Below are 23,246 nucleotides of genomic sequence, written 5' to 3' on the forward strand. Positions count from 1 at the left end.
GTCACACAGTCCAATTCTCACATACAGTCATTGGTAGTTCAATGAAAAGGAGAGTTAAATGTGTCTTAAAGAAATAACTTAAAACTTGAAAACATATTTTGTCTTTAAAGAAAAAAAAAATAAATGAAAAAAAAAATCATATTTAAAATATTCTAAATGCATTATTTCTAACTAGCAGAACCATAATTTAATTAATGATCTATATCATTTTGGGCATTTTTTTAATAGTACAGTCTAGAACATGTTTTTTTTTTATTTGTCTTTAAAATGTCTGTAAAAGCTCTTATAATTTAAACAGTTTTATGAATCAAATGCCTCCAAATTTTGTCTCATTATTGAATTGTCAATAAAGATTTATTCAAAAACAGAACTGTATGGTCACGTGACCGCGGCGTTTTTCAAATGCATGTTGAAATCTAAACCAAAAAACATTGATAAGTGACACTTAAGAAGTTATTGAATGTAAAAGTTAATATTTTAATGTCTCCGAGACACAACCGACTAGCGTACGATGACATCACATCAACGTGGTCACGTACTCATCGTGCGTTTAACACACGATATATAAGAAAAACTCCTAACATCTTAAAAATAATACATCCAATGTATAGAACATTTCAACAATTTTTGATGCATATTTCCCTATTTTGAGATTTTATTTTATTTTTTAGTAAATACGTTTATTTTTTTTTTCCTAAAATTATTTTTATTTTTCAATTGCAATTATTATTTGATCCCATTATTTTTATATACTGTACTTGATTCTCCTTTCTGAAAAATAACAAATAATGCTTTCTACGAGCTACTTACTGATGTGATTTGTAATTGTGTAAGCTGTTCAATAAAGTTCATGAAGAAAAACATCGTGCACGTGCGTTCACCTGAGCTTTTCATCCAGTCCAGGAGCTTCGGCAGCTCTGACGGACTTAGTCTGCTCAGAAGTTGAAGAACCTCCGACCTGCCCGTCTCGAAGTCCATCTTCCAGAATCGGAAGCGAAATAGAACACAAAAAAAAAATCAACCCAAGTAAAGGATAGATAAGACGGAACACATGCCTCCGAAAGGAAGAGGAGATACGCTTCTTCTTCTTGAGTTTCAAAGAACGCTCCGGCGCAATGCTGCCATCTAGCGGTGACTTTAATGAAGTGCGTTTCCATAAAATTGCCAAATGATGTGTTTTATTTTACAATTAAATATCTTATTCTACGTAAAAATCGATGTTTTTTGTTTCATAAATATAAATTATTACTCTAAAAACATTTTTTTGCTCTACATGACATAAAAAGTAGACAAGAAGACATTTTTCTTAAGTTATGCTTGACATCTTTTATTTTTTATTTTTGACACAAACAGTGATCACATCACACATATACTTTTTTGTTCACTCACATGGAAGTTGACAATTTTTAATCTTCATTAACTAGAGAATTCTGCAACAATAAGGGGGTACAATCCAGTGTTTTCATGTCCCAAGTCCGTCTGGATGCATAAAAAGGATGGAGGAGGATGATTGGCTGAGGCGACCCCTAAAGGGAGCAGCTGAAACCTAAAGGAGATTAAGCTGAAAATGGGTTGTTTGAGTGTTTCCTGCTGCTGTCAAATTCCCATATCTTGGTAGAAATGGCATCAATTGGAAGTTTTTGTTTTTTCAGTTACAGAGCTGGTCCAGAAAAAGACTGTTTAGATTCCAAATGAGGAAAAAGAGCGCAGATCTAAAAGATTTTCTGATAAATGTGAAATTCCTGTATCAGGAATCTATGGAATGGTTTGTTTTGGAGGCAGCAGGATTGTGTCATCTTTCTTTCTTCCTTATGTTAGGTGTACATCTTCATGCCTCTGTGAGACTTTCCGGTGAACGGTCCTCATGATGGGACGGTCATCCCGCATAGGGGAACCTGACGAGGGCGGCCTGTCCGGGCCCCAGCCGCAGCTTCTGCAGGTCCACGCTGCCGTCTTCCGGCAGGGCGCTGCTGTTGGTGCTCAGGATGACCACAGCGTGGCGCGGAAGCCCCGCCCCGCTCAGGTGGAGCTCCACCTCCTCCGCCGCCCAGTTGAAAGCAGCCAGGAAGCGGTCGTTCTGATCCCAGACGCGCAGGTACGCCAGGGAGGAGTAGGAGTGGAAGAGGAGGAAGAAGTCTCCGAACAGCAGGGAGCGCTCTTTCCCGCGCAGCTCACTGATGGAGCGGAAAAAAGTGCGCTCAGTTGGCTCCCCCTGCTGGCGGAAAAGGACACAGCGAGAGTAAAAACCCAGAGACAACACCTCTTCTTGAGAATCCTGAAAAACACAAGGATCCGCATCATGTTGTTTACCTGCAGAGAGTCATTCAGCTCCTTCTCAGAGTCCCAGACCATCTTTGTACCCTGAAACAGAGAAGATCAGTGTTAATAAAGAAGCATAAACAAAGTTTTAAAGTCACAAATAAACATCTTTGCTCCCATCACCTTGTCCTTCAGCCCGATCTCCTCCCCGCCGATGAACACCGGCGTTCCGGGGAGCGTCATCAGCAGCAGCTGGTTCACTCGGACCAGATCGTGGTTCAGGTCCTGGGGGGCCTCCAGGCTCCAGGCCAGCTTGGTCTGACTGTGATTGGAATACAGCATCTGGACGTTGTGAGCGCGCTCAGTCTGGTTGGAGGCAGAGAGGACGCCGGAGAGCAGCAGGTCGACGCCGGTGGAGGAGAGGACGTCTGACACGGTGTCAGCGGAGGAGCTGTCCGTCACTCCGATCAGGACTCTGGTGATTGAAAACAGATCACAAAAATGAACAAAAAGTGCTTGATGAATAAAGTTTCTTTTGATTTGTATCTGTCTCCATCCATCCATCCATCCGGTGAGCCTCTGACCTCTTGTTGGGATACTTGTCGGTCCCGTTCTGGATGATGGCCCGGATGTCGGTCCAGAGGGACGGAACCATACGGGTCACCTGCTCCACCCCCGACAGCTGGATGCCGTCCACTCCTTCACTGAGCCAGAACACGAGCGCGGACTGAGGTAGCAAACAGAGTCTCTTTAGTAATGATTCAAGAATACAATTATTCAGAACTCCTTTCCTTACATCAGGAGTCTCTGCATTTCCTTTTCTCCCAGCGGCCGACATGTCTCACCTTCAGTCTTTCTGCCACATTAGTCACACTGGCGCTGGAGAACCAGGGTCCAGAAGATCCACGGTAGTTGGGAGTCAAATCCAAAACCACAAAAATTCCTGCACAGAAAAGAAAAATATCAAACAGATCTTCTTGTGATGAGAATATGTGACAGGATTGGTCCAATCATTTCTAAAGATCAAAATCGTGATCTTTCGCTTTAAGCATCTCTTTCTGTGTGTTTCTGTGGAAGTTTTTACGGTCCGACCTTTGAGGAGACTTTTATCAGAAGTCTGCGTCTCACCTTTTTTATGAGCCGTCTGGAGGAGCCTTTTAAACTGCTCCAGGCTTCCGAACTCCGGAGAGATCTCCTCAAACTGGAGGTTCATGGGATCGTCGGCCGGAGCGGCGTGGATCGGACCGATCACCAGACCTTTGAGCTTCAGCTCTGACAAGCTGCTGACCTTCTGCTCCAAACCTGACAAGACAGAAAAGAATAATAATGAACTTCACTGTTTTCATTATTCAGGTGGTACAATGTCAAGAAAGAATGTTCTTTGGGTTGGTAGTTAGCATCATTTCCTGATTTATTTTGAAAATATTTCTTATACGTTTTTCTGGCATTTTGCATTTCACCCAATTTTCTGTTTTGATTGTCTCAACATTTTTGTATTTCTGTTGGAATTTTTAAATTCCTTTATCTTCTCTGATAACCGTCTCTAGCCATGTTCCCAATAAATATGTGAAGTCTTAAATTCTGTCAATAAAGTTCTAAAAAAAACAGAGAAAAACACCTGTTTGATAGATATCAACCCTTTCAATGATTTAAATGATTATTTTATTTGTTTATAAGCAAAACTTCTGCTTTTATTGTGAAATTTATTCTCATTTTTTCAGTTTCCTGCCAGTTTAACAATTTAATTTAATTTAATTTAATTATTTCAATTTATTTTATTGTATTTTTTTTTTATTTTATGTCATTTTATTGTATTCCGTTTTTTCATTCTATTTAATAATCAAACCCGACCTGCTGGAGACCCACCTTTCAGGTCCCTGGTTTCACTGAAGTCTTGAAGATTCCTGATCTGGAGCAGTGGACCCTGGTTCCACCAGTCGGTGGGGGGCAGCTCTCTGCAAACCGGAGCCTGGAGGATGATGAGGACGGCCCCCACCAGCATCCCCAACCAGCCAATCCAGAACACCAACAGGAGGGCCCAGCGGGTCCTCACCCACCTGGAAGCAGGAGAGGAAAACAGGAAGTGACTTTTCCCAGCCAGTATGGCCTAGTGGGGCCCAATGGTTTAAAAGTGGGCAGAAAATGTGGCCCCAAATGGGTTGGTCCACAGTTTCTGTCGTGAGCCCACCTGTGTTTGCCCACCTTGGCTTAAGTGGACCCTCAGTGGGAAGTTCAGTTGCTCGATACTGCGGAGCTCGCCGCCTCGCTGCAGAGGATCTTGCTAGCATGCTACAACGGAGCTTGCAAACTCACTACAATGGGACTCGCTACAGTGGAGCTGGCTAGCTTGTTACAGCGGACCTTGCTAGCATGCTACAGTGGAGCTGCTACCTTGTAACAGCGGAGCTCGCTAGCTCTTTACAGAGGAGCTCAATAAAGCGGAACTTGCTAGCTCGCTACAGTGGAACTTGCTAAAATGCTACAGTGGAACTTGCTAGCTCGTTACAGTGAAGCTCACTAGCTTGATAAAGCGGAGCTCGCTAACTCACTACAGCGGAGCTCGCTAGCTCGTTCCAGAGGCGCTCAATAAAGCGGAACTTGCTAGCTTTCTACAGCGGAGCTTGCTAGAATGCTACAGTGGGGCTGGCTAGCTTGTTACAGCTGAGCTTGCTAGCTCGTTACAGAGGACCTCGCTAGCTTGATAAAGCGGAGCTCGCTAACTCACTACAGTGGAGCTCGCTAGCTTGTTACAGCGGAACTCGCTAACTCGATACAGCAGAGCTCTAAGGCTCGCTACAGAGGAGCTTCCTAGCAAGGTGGCTAGCTCACAACAAAGCTCGCTAGCTCGATAAACCGGAACTTGTTAGTTTGCTACAGCGGAGCTTGCTAGCTTGTTACAGCAGAGCGCGCTAATTCGCTATAGTAGAGCTCACTAGGTTGCTGTACTGGAGCTTGCTAGCATGCTGCAATGGAGCTCGCTAACTTGGTACAGCAGAGCTCGTTAGTACTCTACACTGTCCACCAGACTGCTGGCTAGTGTAGCAAGCTAGCCCACTGAGTGCCCACTTGAGCCAATATGGGCCACCACCGAAGCTGCAGACAAACCCAATCGGGGTCCACATTTTCTGCCCCCCTATAAACCATATGGACCGAGTTAGCCTTGCTGGCTGGGTTGTTACCGGGTAGATATTTTGCTTTTGTCATCTGAATTTTTAATTTGTTTTTCCATCATTTTAAAACTCAGAAAGTGTTCCTTCATTATAACAAAGATTGTATCTAAGTAAAGATGCGTAACTCTGTCATGAATGCAGGTTCCTCTAATTATGTGAAGGACGGAGACCCCTTTGTTGGTTATTTTTCTGAGAGGAGTGAATCCTCTGTTTTAGTAGAACATCTTTGATTCAAGCGGATGAATCTGCTGCATCTTCTAAAGGAAAACAGCTGTGAACTCATCCATCCATTCAAACCTTTTTATTGTAAGGAGGCTAACCCATATTACATCTTCTAAATTCCTGCAACAGAAGCTGGTAATTTTAAGATCATTTAAAAATGTTATGTTATTTTTCTAAAAATAATATAAAATCTCTCCTGTTGCACAAAACAACAAATATTTCCCCGCAAAAAATGAATAATGCTAAAAACGCCTTCAGTTTTATGAACATTTCTGTGTTTTTAATTAACCAACTGTAACACAGGAGTCCAGGAACAAAGCTCCATTCTAGTCCGGTTCAGAAGGACGGGCCAAAAACCCTCCGTCCAGATTCTGGAGCGTTTAGAGACACATGAGTGCAAATGAGCGTGAAGATCTGCTTCATCAGAACAGAGAAGTTCACGTAGAACCCGATTTCCTCTCCTAATGTCCACCAGGAAACCAAAAGCAAATACTTCTATAAAACTGTATCTACATCTCATAAAAAGACGAGATCTTTATTATTTTTATTATCTTTAAAAAGCAGACGAGGGTTTTTACAAGACATAGACTCCAAAAATCCAGCAGATGTTTAGCTGCCAAACAAGAGACAAATTCCTTAATTTCTGAATGTAAAGAAGAAGTTTAAAGAACTACTGATGCAAATTGTGATTTTTTTGTGTTTTCAACTTGTTCTTGTGTTATTATTTTGATGATAGATGACATATATAAAGAAAACTAAGATTAAAGTTTTATTTCTGAGATTTTCTGGTATTGATTTGATTTTGATGCTGTTTTCAGACAAATGATGTCACTTGTGAACTACTAATATATGTTTTGCCACATTTTTAATTTAAAAAACGCATTTAAAAACTATTTTATTTGTGCTAAACAATAAACAAACAAAACAATTGGAGCTTAATTTTCTTTATAGGTGTCCTTCATCATCAGAAAAATGCTTCAGAAAGATCCTCAAAACACAGTTTTAATCAGAGTGGGTCTTTTAAAAAAGAGTAGATGAAGGTTTAATGGACAAAAATTATAGGAAAAAATGAAGTGAAATGAGTGATTGGTGTCTCTGTCTGAGTTATTGATACTTTCAATTGAGTGAAACCAAATTAAATTGAAAATTTATACTTTTTCAGCACAAAAAAACATTTTAAAGATCAAAAATATTTTCATTATTTCTCAGAAGAAGCTTAAAGAGAGAAATATATATAAGAGATGGGACTCCTGTCTATAGAGGATCTTTGAACTGGAAGGATTTTTACATTTTTAAAACCAAATTAATATATTTTCAGGTTTGTCTTTAAAAGGTGGCATTTTGGTTTCGATCAGGTGTGTGATTTATAACAAATGGAACAGTTTGAAATGAGGATGCATCAATACTGATGCAGGGAACAGACTATCAGAGCTGGACCTTCAGGAACAAGATGTTCTGATCAGACAGAAGGATCCTGCATCCTCAGAACCTCTCACATCTAACCCAGATCCAGAACGTCCAGAATCCTCACCCCGGACTCCCAGCCACCCTCAGGAGCTCCTCCTTGTTCAGCCCCATGAACTTCATCCGCTCCTCATCCTCCTCCAGGACCTTCAGCTTCACGGTTCCGTTCGTTTCCGCCGCGGTCTCCATCATCCCGTCAGATGCAGCCTCCTCATCGGCGTCCGCCCCTCCAGTCCCGGTACCGGTCCCCGTCATGGGCTCCTTCTCCCGGTCCGCCTCGCTCATTTCGGCCTCCGCGGTCTCAGCATCCTCCGCATCCCGCGGAGCATCCTTCATCTCCACGGGGCTCTGCTGCTGCGCGTCCATGAGGTCCAGAAACTGTGCACACGCCCGAAATCTGCGGATTACAGCGCGTGGTTCCGGTTCCGACAGATGAGTGTCTGATGCTGCGGCAAAATGATGCTTTCAGAGCAAATGGGAAATTTGAATTTTATATTTTTTTCTATAACTTTTCTCATTTTTATGCAATAAAATTGACAAAACAGTGAAAAAAACACAAAATAATTATATCAAAAATGTTATTTACCAAACTCAATAACAATTTATAAAAAAATAAAACCTATAAACGTATCTGAGCCCATTTTACCTGTGATTGACAGCTGTTTTTTTTTTACTTAACGGGTTCCAGAGAAAATATTTCCGAGTGTACGTGAAGGCAGCACGAAACCAGCTCGCTCCGGTCACCAAAAAGTCGTGACGATGATCCAGGTGACCACAAGGGGGCGTGCTAACAAATAACAACCATCAAACCCATCAACTCTATTACTTTTTATTTTTGTTTCAGACAGAAAAACATGTTTTTGAGTTATTAAAGATTTAAAAAGTCGCATAAAGTTATATTTGTTTTTTTTTTAAATGTGAAAATAAATAAAGTTTTGCGAAATCAAAGAGATTCTGAAGGAAATACAACAGCTGGTTGCAAAATTAACATGAATGTTTCAAACTTTTTCTTTGGCTTTGAAGTAAAAATACCAATAATTCAAATATATAACAGGTTTATAGTATGAATAATTTAATTTATTTTAATGTATTAAATTTTAAGGTGGTTTATTTCTAGTATGGGCATCTGATTGCTGTTCTGAAGCAAAGTTCTTGAAGTAATTGCATTTACATTTTAAAATTATATTCATCACCAAGATGGTCATGGTTACATTTAATAATATAAGGAGAAAATGAGTCATACTGATTGAAAACAGTATGTTTAATATGACTTGTATTTTTTTAAAATTTAAGTAAATATGTTGCAGCAGGAGAATCATTTTTGACACAGGAAGTATTTTATTTTGAAAGGATTTTATGTGCGCTGCCGTCAAAAATGAAAGAAATTAAGGACTTTTATATATGGAAAAATATAACACTGTTATATTTTTATTACATTTGACAAACAAATGGATCAACGGTCACAAAACATAAATAAAAAGTGTATTTTTCCTCAAAGTTGTCGGTTTTAGTAATAAGAAGTGGCGTTTTTTAGAGTTTGCAGACCTCTGATTTGAGCTGAAACCCTCTTATTTCACATCATATTTATTCAATCAGATGTTTCAGAGTTCAAACTGTTCATGAAGACTCAAAAAGGTTTGGACCACCTGCTCTGATCCAGTTTATGCTTTAATTTGACCTCCTTTATTCAACAAAGAGGTGATTCTTAATTACAGTCTATTTATGCTTCATTTACTTTAGATCAGAGGAATAGATGCTCCTTTATGGAAAAGGACAACATGGTGATAGTAACTCCTCAGTAGAAACCGGTATCTTCTAAAAAACACATTACAAAGTCACAATCAGGGCTGGGATTAAAACATAGATTCGTTTAAATATTTTAAAGCAACTTTTTGCAATTATAAGACAAACAACTGCTCTTTTTGTTCATTTTTACTGTAGAATTTGATTGTTTTATATAAAAGTTCCACATTTGTGGAGCTGAAATCACCAATTATGAAATATGTTTTTTTAAAGACGAAAAAACTAGTTTTAGAATGTAAATTCTGTAAAAAAAAATGAATAGGAATTGAATCAATTAGAAGTTGCAGCTACCCAGACCTGATCATAAAGAAAGAAAAAAACAACAACAAAATGATCCTCAGAAAACACTTTAGATTATTTTAATAAACAGACAATTCAATAAAACTCTAACTCTGTTTCGGAAAACGTCACAGTCAGAGGGAGTTTGAGGCACAGTAGTATGGAGCTCAATTGAGGCCATTATTATTTGAAACTCAAAAAAAAGAATTGAAAAAAAAAAAACTGGTGTTTGGCCTAAAAAATGTAAAATGCCTGAAAATTGTTGCATTTCTAAAATAAACTTAATTATTTTCAGCTTCAAATGTTCTGTTTTTTAAGGTTTCAAAAGTCAAAATTTAAATTTCAATTTTTTTTTCCATTTTCAGAACTTTTTTTGGCACTTTCAACTTTTTTTTTCTAGTTTTCAAATCTAAAAATTTCAGTTTCAAAACTTTTGGCCCCATTGGGGCGGAGCTAACACGAGGGACCAATCAAAAATGGATGAGGATGGCAACTTCAGTCCTGGTGCATTCACTGACTATGGGAATTATGATAATTATCGACAGAAAATGACTGTATTGTCAGTTTTATTACGTACAAGCAATGCGATTGGTCTTTCGTGTTAGCCCCGCCCCAAGGGGACCAAGAGTTTTGAAACTGAAATTTTCAGATTTGTGAAAAAAAAAAAAAAAGTTTTAAAAATTGAATTTTTTTTGTTTGTTTTGAAACAAAAAAACAGAACGTTTGGAGCTGAAAATAATGAAATGTATTTTAGATTAGCAAAAAGTTTGGGACATTTTACATTTTTTTGGCAAAGAGCAACATTTTTTTTTTATTTGGGCTTCAAATAATATTGGTCCTACTTTAGCTCCGTACAGCAGCGCCACCTGCTGGCAGGGAAAGAATCATTCTAAGGCAAAAACGTGGATTTTCATGAAACATCATTTTACAAAACTGCATTTGTGAGTCTTGCATACATTCAGAAAGTGATCCACTCACAGAAATGAGGATTTTCCTGCAGCCCTGACACAAAAACATCAGACTCTCCGTCTGCGGATGGTTACAACGTGAGGGTGGACGCTCTGATGGACTCAGGAACGCCATCTTGCATCCAAATGCAAACTGCAGCTTTGAGATTTGGCGTTTGGGATTTCTTTGGTTAATTTTTAAATTTTAATAGAAGAAAAAGTTCTTAATCGCTCCGTTTCGTTTCCAGGAGAATCTGACGGTTCGTCGTTCCTCTGGGGGATTGAACGGCATCAAACCGCCGCCGCTCTCTAAAGAAGCGAGTAAACCGTAAATCAGAGGGATTTTATTTCAGACAGAAGCAAACGATGGATGAAGCGGAGTTAAGACGCGGCGTCCACACGAGTCCCATCAAAAGCTCCTGACCTTCGACCTCCTGGCGCCGCGTTAGTCCTCGGTGTGGTTGTACATGGTGTTGGCGGCGGGGTTTTTGCGGTGGGCCGGCGGCACCAGGTGGTCGGGCAGCTCGCCGGGCAGCTCGTAGCCCTCCAGTTTGACCTTGATGAGGTGCTGGGCGAGGGCGAACTCCTCGTCGTCCAGCATGCCGTCCTGGTCGCAGTCGGCCAGCTTCCAGATCTTCCCCAGAACGGTGTTGGGCAGCCGGGAATTCATCATCTCCTTCTTGGCGTTGACGCCGGTGATCTTGCCGTTGATGGGCATCAGCGTGTAGAAGATCTCGTCGTAGCGGTGCTTGTCGCGGCTCACGATCCAGTCCTCGGCGTCGGCTCCGGCGCTGATGCCCTCGCCGTAGCCCTGACCGAACGGCCCGTCCTGGGAGCCCTCGAAGGCGCCGCCCGTCACTATGGCCGCCGGCTGCTTAGACTCCTCCTCCCGGATCATGGCCATCAAGACGGCGATCTTGGTGGCCAGCATCTTATCCACGGACTCGATGAGCTTCATCTTCAGCGACGGGAACTTGTGGAAGTCGTAGTGCTGCAGCATGTCCTGCAGGAACACAAGATTACGTTCATTCTTCTGCTGCCAACAATCTGATCAACAACAATCCTTTCCAAAAGTCTGGATCTGGTCCAGCTGAAGATCCCGTTTGTCTGAACAGCTGAACGTTTTCAGCAGAGACTCGTATCGCTGCTGGTTTCCAAAGACCACAGGAAGCGCAGATGTTTTCTGTGTTTGTCATGACCTACAGCGGAGCGGGACGTCTCACCTCCTGCTGCCTGCAGCTGCACGACAAGTGCACGTGAGAGTGCACGAGCTTTTAAAACTCAGATCTGATATGAAGCAAAAAAACATTTTAAACTCCCAAATATCAGTAAATGAAGATTCCTGATTGAAGCGTCACGACCTCACAGCTCCTCCAGGGGGCGCTGATCAAACACGCAATGAAGCAAGAAAATCCAATATATCGATATTCTTCAGTATTTTTATTTTTTACATTGATGTTAATTAAATTTTAGTTCTGGATTAGACGGTACAAACAGCATGAAGGGGTTAATCCTAATCTGGATCAAATTTGGTTTCCATAATCCAGAATAATCTCATAATTTCTCAAAAATTACAGAAACAGGATTTGATTGTGTTTATGGGAAACAAATTACTCTGTTTCTTAAAATACTCTGTGTTTACGTTTGTAAAACTACGTAGTAAAATTTTAACATTAAAATTTGTGATTATTTAGCTTGTTTTAGGGGAGAAAAAACATGTTTTATTTGTATTTACCAATTAAATATTTAGCTAGCAAGCTAAATATTTAATTTTAGTTAAATATTTATTTTATATATTTATTTTCTAAACTAAACATTTAGTTTAATTACTAAATGTTTAGTTTGGAGCTAAATATTTGATAAAAAGTTATTTTAATTTAGAAAATAAATATTTAGGTCAGATCTAAATATTTAATTTGCAAACTAAATGTTTAAGTTTAGAAAATTAAATATATAGTTTGTAAACTAAATAAATGATTATAAAATACATTTAATTTACTTAAAATTAAATATTCAGCTTCCTCACTTAATATTAAGTTAGTAAATGTAACATTTATAAATAAACAAATTAAAAGGGTGAAAATATGATTTTTTTCCTCCTAAAACAGGCTAAATAATCAAAACTGTTGATGTTATAATTCTCCTACGTAGGTTTATAAACAGTACCTCATACGCACTTGTTTGATTTGATTTTTTAAACATTATTTATGTTTACAAGACGAATATTTTTAGAATATAAAAATCAATTTTGAATTTAATAATTCAAGCTAATGCTATCTAAACAGGATATAGTTTGTTCTGTCTTTTATTTTGAAGGGCTTCCATACAAAAGCCCAGAGCAACTGAGAATAAAACAAACTCCCTTTTATTTAGTAATCCAAAAGAATTCCTGTTTTTTATGCATATGAAAATAAAGTTCTGAATCTGTCTGACCTCCAGAGGTCTTTGTCAGGACATCGTGTCTCCGTCAGCTGAGCACACATCTCACCAGGGGAGGAGAAAGCTCAAACAAACACTTCAACAATAATCTCACAGATATGAGGCCTGGCAGCTCTCAGGCTCACATGCTCCCGTCTCTGCAGAGCAGCTGCAGATCCGATCGCTCTGTCCAAACATCTCTGCATCTGAGCTCAGGGATCATCTCCTTTGAAAGAATCTCGCCTGAACGGGGATTATTGATGGCGCGTTTCCCATGAGCCCCTTGCAGCCTGAAAACAGGAAGTGTGTGCTGCCTCGACTCTTTGTGGTTTTCTAGAGTCTGTTGTTGAATCGTGACGGGAGGAAAGCATACCTCCATTTGTGTTTTGAATCCATCAGGACTTGATCAGTTGAGTGGCACATCTGGGCTTTGGTCTGACCACAGGAAGGTTAGATTTGAAACAGGGCCTCCTCTTTTGAGGGTCTTTCAGGGATTTTTGGCTCCTCAGAGCAAAAACGTGGATTCTGAAGCGGCGTAATCACTCATCCATCACGCCTTCTGGTGGACGGGATGGCGTTTGCTTTACCTGCATCTTGCTGACGTTGGGGAAGTCTCCGGCGCTGATGTGATGCTCTCTTTGCAGGATGGTGTAGATCTCTGGCAGCCTCATTATCAGCTCCTCCTTCTTCTTCTCCCGTCCAAAGAGGGTGGGCATCTCCTTCTTCAGGTAGCTGATGATGTAAGCGTGCACCTGGAGGAGGGTAGTACAGGTGAGAGTGAGCGCTGACACCAGTTCCTAAAGTCCAAAGAGCTGTGAGGAGATGTTGACCTGAAGCTGAGGGTCGAAATCAAGCGACATGAGTTAATTCAGAAATTTACCAGAGTTGTGGGCGGGGCTAAAGCCTTCCTGTTACTGAGAACTCGGAGAAGGTCGTTTTTACATCCCAAATGCAAACTTTTTCAAACTTCATTTTTTCATCTGCTCCTGATTCAAACAGATATTTTGAGTTTTTGATCTTACGAGAAAGAAATAACATGGAATCTGGACGAAAACATTATTTAACTTTGATTTAAACAGAACTTTTTGGAGTTTTTGGTTTAAAAAGGTGACCTTTTTTTCTCATTTTAGAGCCAATTTCAATAATGGGTTGATGAGAGAAAAACGCAAACTTAGAGAAAAGCTGTGTTTATGTGGTGTTGGAAAAAATAACTATCTGACTTGGAAAACACCCATAAAAAAAAAAAAAATCTTGTAATACCTCATGAATGTAAAGTAACTTTCTGCACCAAAACAAAATTTTAGATATTTGTATTGTGCCATCTGTGAGGAGACACTAGAAAATAAACATTTACAAGAAAAGTTGGATTGCCTGCGATAGTGCTAGTGTGAATGCTTTTTGCGGAAACTTGCTGAAGTTGCTGAAGCTTTTTGCTAAAAAATAGTGATTCAATTTACTTTACTTGCTGAAGGGATCTGCTAAAACTGCAAAAGCTATTTGCAAAATGTTAAATTTGCTAAAAGACTGGAAATTTTGTTAAAGAACCAGGAAAGAGCGCTGAAGTTGACCTAAATTTACAAAAAAATTGTAGTAAAATTGCTTGAAAATTCCTAATACATGTCAATTTTACAAATATATTTAGGGTGTTGCTTAAATATGAGCTAAACTTCAAATTAGCCCATAAAATCTTAGTAGATACCAAATTAGCCAAAAAGCTAGCTCATTGCCTAAATACTAGCTAAACTCCAAAATAGTCAATTCCTCTGAAAACTAAATTAGACTTGCCAAAATAGAAGCTAAACTCTAATTTAGCCTAAAATCCCAGTAGATAAAAAAGTCAAAAATATTAGCATGTTGCTAAAAATATTAGCTAGACTCCAAATTAGCATGATAAAAAAGCTTAGTAGATGTATAAGCAAAAAAAAAAAAAAAAGCTAACACATTACTTAAATACTAGCCAAACTCCAAAATAGCCTAAAATTCGTCAGTTAACTAAATTAGTCAAAAACGTTAAAATGTTAGGCTTGCCAAAGTAGAAGCTAAACTCAAAGTTTTCCTTAAAAACTCAGTAGATAACATCCATCCATCCATTTTCTTGACCGCTTCGTCCCTTTCGGGGTCGCGGGGTGCCGGAGCCTATCCCGGCTACTGATGGGCGAAGGCGGGGTACACCCTGGACAGGTCTCCAGTCTGTCTCAGGGCCTCAATCACACACACATTCACTCTCACATTCACACCTAGGGGCAATTTAGAGACACCAATTAACCTATGAAGCATGTTTTTGGACGGTGGGAGGAAGCCGGAGTCCCCGGTGAAAACCCACGCATGCACGGGGAGAACATGCAAACTCCACACAGAAAGGTCCCAGCCGGGAGTCGAGCCGGGGCCTTCTCGCTGTGAGGCGAGAGCGCTAACCACTGCGCCACCGTGCAGCCCTAGTAGATAACAAATTAGCCAAAAACATTAGCATGTTGCTAAAATATTAGCTAAACTCAAAATTAGCATGAAAAAAATCTAAGTAGATGCCAATTTAGCAAAAAAAAAAAAAGCTAGCACTTTGCTTAAATGCCACCTAAACTCCAAAATAGACTAAATGTCCTCAATAAACTACATAAATTAGCCAAAAACGTTAGCCTGTTGCTAAAATAGTAGCCAAACTCTATATTAGCCTAAAAACCCCAGTAGATAACAAATTAGCCAAAAACGTTAGCATTTTGCTAAAATATTAGGCAAACAAAATTTTTTTTAAAATAAGATTAAAACAAAACTCATTAAAGGCTTGTTGCTAATCTGCTTAAAATGTGAAGATTTTCTCATCTACTTCTCGTGGGGCATATTTAGCTCAATATTTCAAAAACAATAAAGTTTATGAATATAAAAAATACAAGCAGTAATGTCCTGATGTAGCTGAACATTTCGATATTGAAATCACTGAAAATGTGATTGAGTTTCAACTTGCCAAAAAACTTACTTACTAATACTTACTCTTACTCTTGGAGTTTAGCTAGTATTTAAGCAGCGAGCTAGCTGTCTTGGCTAATTTGTCATCTACTATGGTTTTTGGGGATAATTTATAGTTTGAGTCATGTTTAAGCAACACCCTATAAATGATTCAGGAATTTAGGTCAACTTGAGCGCTCTTTCGTAGTTCTTTAACAAAATTTATCATTTAGCAAATAGTTTTTACATTTTCAATAAATCCCTTTCAGCAATTAAAGTAAATTGTGTCACAATTTTCAGCAAAAAGCTTCATTATCTTCTGCAACTTTCCGCAAAAAACATTCACACTAGTATTATCACAGCTAATGCAACTTTTCTAGTTAATCAAATACGTCTTGTCAGCATTTTAAATCAATACAAGTATCTCCAAATTAAATATTGATTTCTCCTACACCCCTAAAAACATCAATTTCATTGGACTGACTCTTTAAAAAAAGGATCCAGAGAGAGACTCTGACGTAAATCAGTCTGTTGGGACACTTTGTTTCTCCTAACAGAAACAACACAGCTTCTTCATGATCTGTTTACAACATAAAAATGATTGAAATGAGAAATAAAGCAAAACCAGCAGAATAAACGTCCACTTTGGGCTTCCTCCTGCAGGAACAGAACCTCAACCTGAGCTCCGGGTGACATCACTGCCTCCCGAGGCTGAGGGGGGATGCCAGAGAAGAATGAGGGCAATGGAGCCCCCTCCCCTCACTCCTGCATACCAGGCAAAGGTATGATGGGAAGTGGAAGGAAGGGAGGGACTGCAAACAAAAGCGGTGAGGTCACCGACTCAGTGAGGCCAGAGGGCAGCAGAGCGGCTTCTCACGAACGAATCCAGAAGGGCTGGAGGTTTCTCCAATCCTGGACAACTGCAGAAAGTGTCTGGACATTCAGGAAAGAGTGCAGCAAGATGACCCGAAAGCTCAGCACCCGCAGAAACCAAGAACTCTCACTTAGAAAGGTTATTTTCTGGACTATTGTGGAATCAGACGACGAAACGAAACCGACGGAGGATCTGCGCAATTTCACGCAAATCCAAAACTCAACGGTTCTGCAGAGGAAATGAAACCTGTTTTATTTGGTGTCTCAATTTTGAAATCAGGAACAAAGCAAAGTGCTGAATGAACAAAGAGCTCCAGACCATCTGTGGAGCATTTCACCAGCAGAGCTGCGTTCAGAAGTTCCTGTCCATCAAACAGGCAAAACACATGAAAATGAGGCATCAGAGCAGCTTGTCCTCTGCAGTCGTGGACATTCCTCTCCTCCCTGACATTATAGTTCCTGAAAAACGCTTCACCAGTTGATGAATTCAAACTCCTTCTTTAGATTTACACAATGTGGAGCGACTCCACCCTCAAACTCCCTGCTCGTTCATCACATGAAGCTTCAGCCTCTCCCGTGACCTCATTAGGAGCAGATTCTTCTCTGCAACCTTTCCTCCAAACTGCTGATTAAGATTTGCTTCTTTGGGCACAAACTCGTTTCTCAATTCTGCTGCATTAAAACACTACATTAAAACAGTGTGTTTTTCGTGTTTTTAACATGTTTTGAGGCAAATTTTCTGATGAAGGAGGACATGTAAAATGAAAATTAAGATTAAAATGACATTTATGAGTATTTCTTTGTTCAAATGAATCAGTTAGAAAAGGATCGTATTTGTGACGTAGAAAATATGCAACAAGCTCTTTGCTCTAGGACTGTCACGATTATTTTAGAAGTCGATAAGTCATGATTAGTTTTTCCAATTAGTCGATTAGTCACCAATGAATTTTCCAGATTAGTCAATTAGTAACTGATGCTTTTTCCGATAAGTCGCCGATTTGTATCCCCGATTGGTTGATTAGTTGTCAATTGGTTTTGCAATTAGTCGATTAGTCACTGATTGGTTTTTCCAAATAGTATATTTGTCACTGATTTATTTTCCCGATTAGTCGCCGATTGGTTTCCCTCGATTGGTCGATTAGCAACAAATTGTTTTTTCCTATAAGTCAATTAGTCGCCAATTGGATTTTCCAATTAGTTGATTAGTCACAAATTGGTTTTCCAATTGGTCGATTACTCACCAATTGGGTATTCCGATTAGTCGCCGATTTGTTGCTCCAGTAAGTCGCCAATTGGTTTCCCCCGATTAGTCTATTAGTCACCAATTGGATTTTTGGATGAGTCGATTGGTCGCCGATCGGTTTTTCTGATTAGTTGTCAATTGTTTTTTCAGATTAGTTAATTAGTCGCTGATTGGGTTTTCAGTTTAGTCATAGTTGATTTTCCCCGATTAGTCGCCGATGAATTTGTCCGCCCGAGGCTGCTTTTCTCCGCTTCAGAATCCACTGGAACTACGTTAATTACAGTTGAAGTGTTACCAGAATCAAAAGAATTTAATTTGCTTTGTCAGAACTTATGTCAGTACATAGAACTTCCGTTTCTTTTTTTTCAACTACAAAAACACACTTGTTTTACTTTGAAAATAGTGACCTTCACCTACACTTTATTTTGAAGATTTTTTTTACTTCCTGTGACAGCAGCGCTGCAAATTTGGCAAATTTTTTCCAAAATTATTCTGCACGAGGATAGAAAACATTACACCCATTCTCTAATAATAAATGTGAGTGAAAATTACTTTGATGAAGATGTTGAGGACGGCGAGGAAGACGCCAAGATGGCGGGATGCTTCAGATGCTAGTGCTGGTACTGTGCCGCCGCAAAACATAAGTTAGTATATGTCTTCTTCTTCTATGGTTGAGGAAGAACTATACCGCCTCAAAAACATCTTCTTGTGCTTTGTGAGCCAAATAACTATATGGTATTTAAATAATTTAAAACGACAAAAAAACAACAACAAAAAAAACAACGTGTCAACAATACCAAATTAGCGTCAACTTAAACTTACTTTGGACTTAAAGTAAGACTTTTGTGAAACAAAAAAAAAACTTCTGGATGTGAAGTGACCCTTCTGCGTCTCTATGAAACCCTTTGAGACGTCGGGATGTCAGATGAACAGACATTTCTGTTCTGGATGATCCGCCTGACATTCCGGAGCATTCCCAGCTTTCCTGAGGGTCTGGGAGTCGGCTGAAAGGACAACATGTTGACTTCCTGTCTCACCTTGGCCAGCCGCGCTCTCTTAATGAGGTCATTGAGTTTACGGAGAGCCGCATTCCTGGGTAGACTCTGGATGTCCCGGAAAAGGTCCTGGGACTCGGCCTCGAACAGCCGCCTGAGGGTGGGGGGATGAATGAATGAATGAATGAATGAGTGGATGAACGAACGTGCACGTTTCTGTGAGTACGTACCTGTTCTCCGTGTTCTGCAGAGGTTTGGCCCAGAAGGAGCCCAGATAAACTCTCACCACCTCCGGAGTGTTGATCACCTTCCCCAGCGACCACATGAGGGCGCCGTACACCCGCATCAGCTGCTGGGTGTCCACCTGAGCACAGGTGAGACACAGGTCAGAACTGGGTCCTGGCGTGACCCTCGGGGTTCCCGCGTTCTCACCTGGTCAGCCTTGTTGAGGACCACCCGGATCTTGTCGTCTTGACCCTTCAGGGCCCGGATGGCCTCCGAGAACTCGTCGGAGATGTCCAGTTTGTGGGCGTCGAACAGCAGGATGATCCGGTCCACTCGCTCGCCGAACCACCGCAGGACCTCGGCGAAGTCGTAACCTGGCGAGACGGCAGAGAGAGACAGCGAGGGGCATTCAAACCAACTTTATTGACACGAACATTTGGTGGTTTGACTCCCGACGTTGAGAGTCAAACAGGGATGACTTTAGTTTAGACGCCGAGGATTTGAAGGTTAATCGCTAGAGATGACACACAGGCTTTTTACTTTTGTCCAAGATGCGTAAAGATATATACGCCATATATACGCCATATTGGAATGGTATAAAAACAATGAGACGTGGCTTAGCAGACACAGTAAAACGACCACAAAATGCTTAGTTTTGGTATGATTTTAAAAAGGTAAAAACTCGGATCATCAGAAAAACAATAATATAATAACAATAATAATAGCTGAAGATGCTGAAATTGATAGCTAAAAACGGTGAAGTAGATAGTTCATATCCCTGAGACTGATAGCCAGCTAAAATATTAGTTAAATGCCAAATTAGCTTAAAAAACTGAAAAAAGACTAAGTTAGTTAAAACAGCTAGCATGTAGCTAAAATATTAGTTAAATGCCAAATTTGCCTAAAAACTGAAAAACTTAAAAATTACCCAAAGCAGCCAGCATGTAGCGGAAATAATAGCCAAACTCCAAAGTAGCCTTAATAAAAACCTTAATAAATGCCAAAATAGTCCATAAAGCTAGTATATTGCCATTATAACTTTCATCTTCACTACACTCTAACTCCATAAAATATAAAGTAACGACTAATCGACTATTAAATTAGTCGTCGACTATTTCATGGCAGCCCTTAGCTAACATGCCATCTCTAGCGCTATATACCTCATTGTTTGTACCTACACAAAACCATTTTAGTGGTGACCAGGTGACAGAGTGTGCTGCCTTTTTTTCAGGTTATTTTTTGTTTGATCTTTGTAGAAATAAATTATTTTAGCGTGGAGTGGATCTTCAGAATCTCCCGCTGAGCAGATGTGAGCAGATGCTCCTCAGCCTGATGAACGAGTCGCTTTTGGAGCTGGTGAAAGGCTCACAGGAAAGGACGGAGCAGCAGAGCGAATCTGGTTTGTGTAACGGGATCTGGGTGTGGTTGAAGTGGATCACAGTGAGCTCAGACCTGGAAGGCTTTAAACGTGAGGAAATTTCCTGAGGTTCTCTGATATAACCACAGATTCCAAACGTAACATTGAAGAAATAATGAAAAAAAAACTTTAGTGCTTCAGAATTTGTACATTTTTAATCGTATTTTCCTCCTTGAAGGAAAACTGCAGCATGGAGACACATCATGAACCACCATCACAGAGAAACGTGAAGGCCTCATAAACACCTAAGCCGGAGCTTCACTTATGCGGAAAAGTCCACTAGAAAGGAGCCTTCATGAATAAAAGAGGGTGTTGACTCATTGGCCACGCCCCCCCACGCTTCAGGTTACAGCGGTGACGGCCGGCGGTCGCTACTGAAGGAGGAGGGGTGTGTGTGTGAAGGTAAACTCCTGTGAGGTTGACTGAAGGGAATTCATCTGACTTGTTGAAGTTCCACTTCCTGTCAGGGAAACGCCTGCATCCAACAACACAGCGCCCACTGTTTCCACCGCCTCGGGGCTCGACCTTGACCACAAGGTCAACCTGAAATACACTCTGTAGTCAGGTGACCTGAAAACACTGACAACCTTTAATCCATAACCTGACTGAGTAGAAAAAAAGTGTTGACATGAAAGTCATTTTCTTATATTAGTTTTCTTATGGAGAGAATTCTGCCCCACAAGCGGGAGGACGAGGGTTCAATTCCCTTGTTGGGTTCCTGAATCCCTTTAAATCCAAGTCCCAATTTAATTGAAAGTGATGACTTTTTCTTTTGGCGAGACCTTTTTGAAGTTACTGTTATGTATATTTGAGCACTGAAAACTAAGCGCTAATTCTAGCTGACCGGCGACTTTCGAGTGAAAGTGACGTCTGAATTCGGAGACACTATTTTTCCATAACTCTCCATTTGGAGGGCTAAATGTTGGGGTAGGGAGAAGGGAAGAATTCGGATTGGGCCCAAAACTGACATAGAACACATTCAGACTGAACATGTCGCCCTGGTGGTTATGTGGGGAACTGCATGTAGCTTCAGGCGTTCTTCGTTTTGGGTTGGAGGTTCTGCTCTCTTGTTCTGCCTTCATTTTCAGCCAATCAGAAAGCAGAAATCTGCTCACTAAACCTCCTCAATTTAAGGTTTAATTATTGCAAAACACTTTATTGACAAGAATGAGGAACTGTAGTTCTCCTGATGGATTTGTCCAGAGAAACTGGAGCAGACATTGCTTACTCCCCCAAAAAACCCCCATCATTCATTCATCGTATTCTACTCTTCTTTTTTTAAACAACTTTATTGTTCCATGTTTCTTTACATTCCTTCTCTTCTTTGAATAATCCCCTAAAATAGCTGCACCAGTAGGTAATATTTCAGGTCATTTTAAAAGGAAAGCAGTGAAGGAAGTTGATGTTTGCTCCACGCTCACACAGACTCCACCCTGTGACTACAGCAGGTCTGCCTGAACGTTTTGGACCGGAGCCTGGAGGGCAAACAGCAGCTCCACCCAGACGACGAGATGGAGCCGACATGCAAGTCAAACACGCAGCAGGAAGGTTTCCATGACCTGTACAGCTGGGAGGACAAAGATCTCCCTAAATTTAGGACATCTCTGTGTCCTGCAGACTCAGAATGACACACGAGCACAAGGCAAACGCTGACTGAAGCACTATGGGTATTTTTTTTTTTTTTTTAGTGTAATGGGATGGGATCCAGCAGCAAAAACTGGACTTTCACCGTGGGAAAAATATCCTGATTTTGTTCCAGAAAACAGTTTACATAAAACAAGTGCAGTGTTTTAGGCCCCAACGGGTCACAGTGGACCCGAGCGCAGCGGCGTCTGAATCCTCGTCTTCTGTAAGAACCTCAGCTCTAACCGTTTCCAGATGGAGGGAGAGCTGCCACGGCTGTCACTCCATCCATCCACCTAGGCCTCCGCCCGCTCAGCTGATGCTGTCACAGCTCCAGAATGAGTCACTGCGATCAGCAGGGAAAGAGGTGGAGCTGCAGACGCTGCTGCATCACCGTTGGGTTGGGAGGAAACCTGCTTTGGCTGTTGGAGAAACTAATTCATTCTTTTGTAGGATTTGTATTGTTTTACCTTGTTAATAAAATTAATATTTCCTGCAGCAGTCCTGAATTGATAGTTTTCATAATCCTTCTTTTTTGCAGCAGATTTGAGCAAAAATGTCACCTCCACAACATATTAAAAAATACAATATTGATGACATCAAAATGGGAGAAACCATTGAATGGGGCCAAAATCCCTTAAGGGGTACATATTTAAAAATCCACTTAGAAAACACGTTTCAGGGATCTCCAAAGTAAGTTTTGAACTTATTATGGGGTGGCTACAAGACCTATGGCTTGGTGGCCATTTGGTGGCAAAGTGTGAAATTTGGTCATTTTCACATTTTCTTACAATACTAGAAAATAAAAGTTTTATTTAAAAACCCATGAAATGAGTGTTTAACATGTTGTGATGGAAGGCATGTATAAAAGATTTTAAGAATAAAACCGCATTACTATGTTTTCCTTTATTCAAATCTTGTTGAATCAGGAGCAGACGAAAACCTGGGGTTTGAAAAGGCTCGGGTTTGTGACGCAACAAAGTCTCCCTTCTCCGCTCCAATTTTAAATCCTCCAGTTAAAGACAAATAGATCCATTAAGATCTTCATTTTCTTAGTCTGAGCTGTCAACTGGCTCAAAACTGTGCGGCTGACAGTTCTTTTTTTTGCTTGTGACGTGTTATTGCTAGCAGAAGAAAATGTAAACAAAGGAATGCTGGGAAATTAGCAAAAGGCTAACTTCTGTGCAAACAGTCCCCCCCTAAACCTCTGCAGAAAATATGTCCTAAAAAAACAACACATGCCTTTTGATTTTAACTCAAAACTGCATAACCATAATTAAAAGACCACTGAGAACGATTTTACAATAGAAAACCACAACCGTTTTGTTGACATTTCATCTTGCCACACTGAAAAAAGGGGAAAAGTGG

At 40.4% G+C, this 23,246-nt stretch overlaps 3 protein-coding genes across 4 annotated transcripts in view; all 3 read right to left on the reverse strand.

Annotated features, from left to right (window-relative positions):
* zgc:109986 (uncharacterized protein LOC553566 homolog) overlaps positions 1-1,133 on the reverse strand; it is a 6,339-nt gene extending 5,206 nt beyond the window's left edge. The window contains exon 1 of the mRNA XM_036209878.1: positions 882-1,133. Within this exon, the coding sequence (XP_036065771.1) occupies positions 882-978 (97 nt within the window). The 5' untranslated portion in view covers positions 979-1,133. The remainder of the gene's footprint in view (positions 1-881) is intronic.
* Positions 1,134-1,300: 167 nt separating this feature from the next.
* LOC112149461 (4F2 cell-surface antigen heavy chain) lies at positions 1,301-7,580 on the reverse strand. Of its 2 annotated transcripts, none has more exons than XM_024277162.2 (8): positions 7,183-7,580; positions 4,126-4,316; positions 3,388-3,561; positions 3,105-3,202; positions 2,844-2,986; positions 2,443-2,734; positions 2,311-2,361; positions 1,301-2,215 (listed from the first exon to the last, which is right to left on the reverse strand). In XM_024277162.2, exons 1-8 carry the CDS (start codon positions 7,479-7,481, stop codon positions 1,877-1,879), a joined length of 1,587 nt encoding a protein of 528 aa, XP_024132930.1. In that variant the 5' UTR covers positions 7,482-7,580; the 3' UTR covers positions 1,301-1,876. The 2 variants fall into 2 exon arrangements, with proteins under 2 accessions (XP_024132930.1, XP_024132939.1); XM_024277171.1 differs by having other exon boundaries at positions 1,301-2,212; positions 7,183-7,563.
* A 2,893-nt stretch (positions 7,581-10,473) lies between these two features.
* The window catches only part of ehd4 (EH-domain containing 4), a 27,420-nt gene continuing 14,647 nt past the window's right edge, over positions 10,474-23,246 (reverse strand). The window contains exons 4-8 of the mRNA XM_024272080.2: positions 19,046-19,212; positions 18,844-18,977; positions 18,656-18,767; positions 13,150-13,314; positions 10,474-11,147 (exon numbers count right to left, since the gene is read on the reverse strand). Of these exons, the coding sequence (XP_024127848.1) occupies positions 10,590-11,147; positions 13,150-13,314; positions 18,656-18,767; positions 18,844-18,977; positions 19,046-19,212 (1,136 nt within the window). The 3' untranslated portion in view covers positions 10,474-10,589. The remainder of the gene's footprint in view (positions 11,148-13,149; positions 13,315-18,655; positions 18,768-18,843; positions 18,978-19,045; positions 19,213-23,246) is intronic.

This window comes from Oryzias melastigma, linkage group LG22, assembly GCF_002922805.2.
Source record: "Oryzias melastigma strain HK-1 linkage group LG22, ASM292280v2, whole genome shotgun sequence".
Taxonomy (NCBI): Eukaryota; Metazoa; Chordata; class Actinopteri; order Beloniformes; family Adrianichthyidae; genus Oryzias; species Oryzias melastigma.

What these genes read in the sequence shown, in the direction of transcription:
- LOC112149461 (XM_024277162.2), bottom strand. Translation starts at nt 7,481, where the DNA reads ATGGACGCGCAGCAGCAGAGCCCCGTGGAGATGAAGGATGCTCCGCGG. An exon ending in CCAGACGGCTCATAAAAAAG is followed by an intron (nt 3,203 to 3,387) that starts GTGAGACGCAGA and finishes TTTTCTGTGCAG; the next exon opens with GAATTTTTGTGGTTTTGGAT. An exon ending in ATGTGGCAGAAAGACTGAAG is followed by an intron (nt 2,987 to 3,104) that starts GTGAGACATGTC and finishes TTGCTACCTCAG; the next exon opens with TCCGCGCTCGTGTTCTGGCT.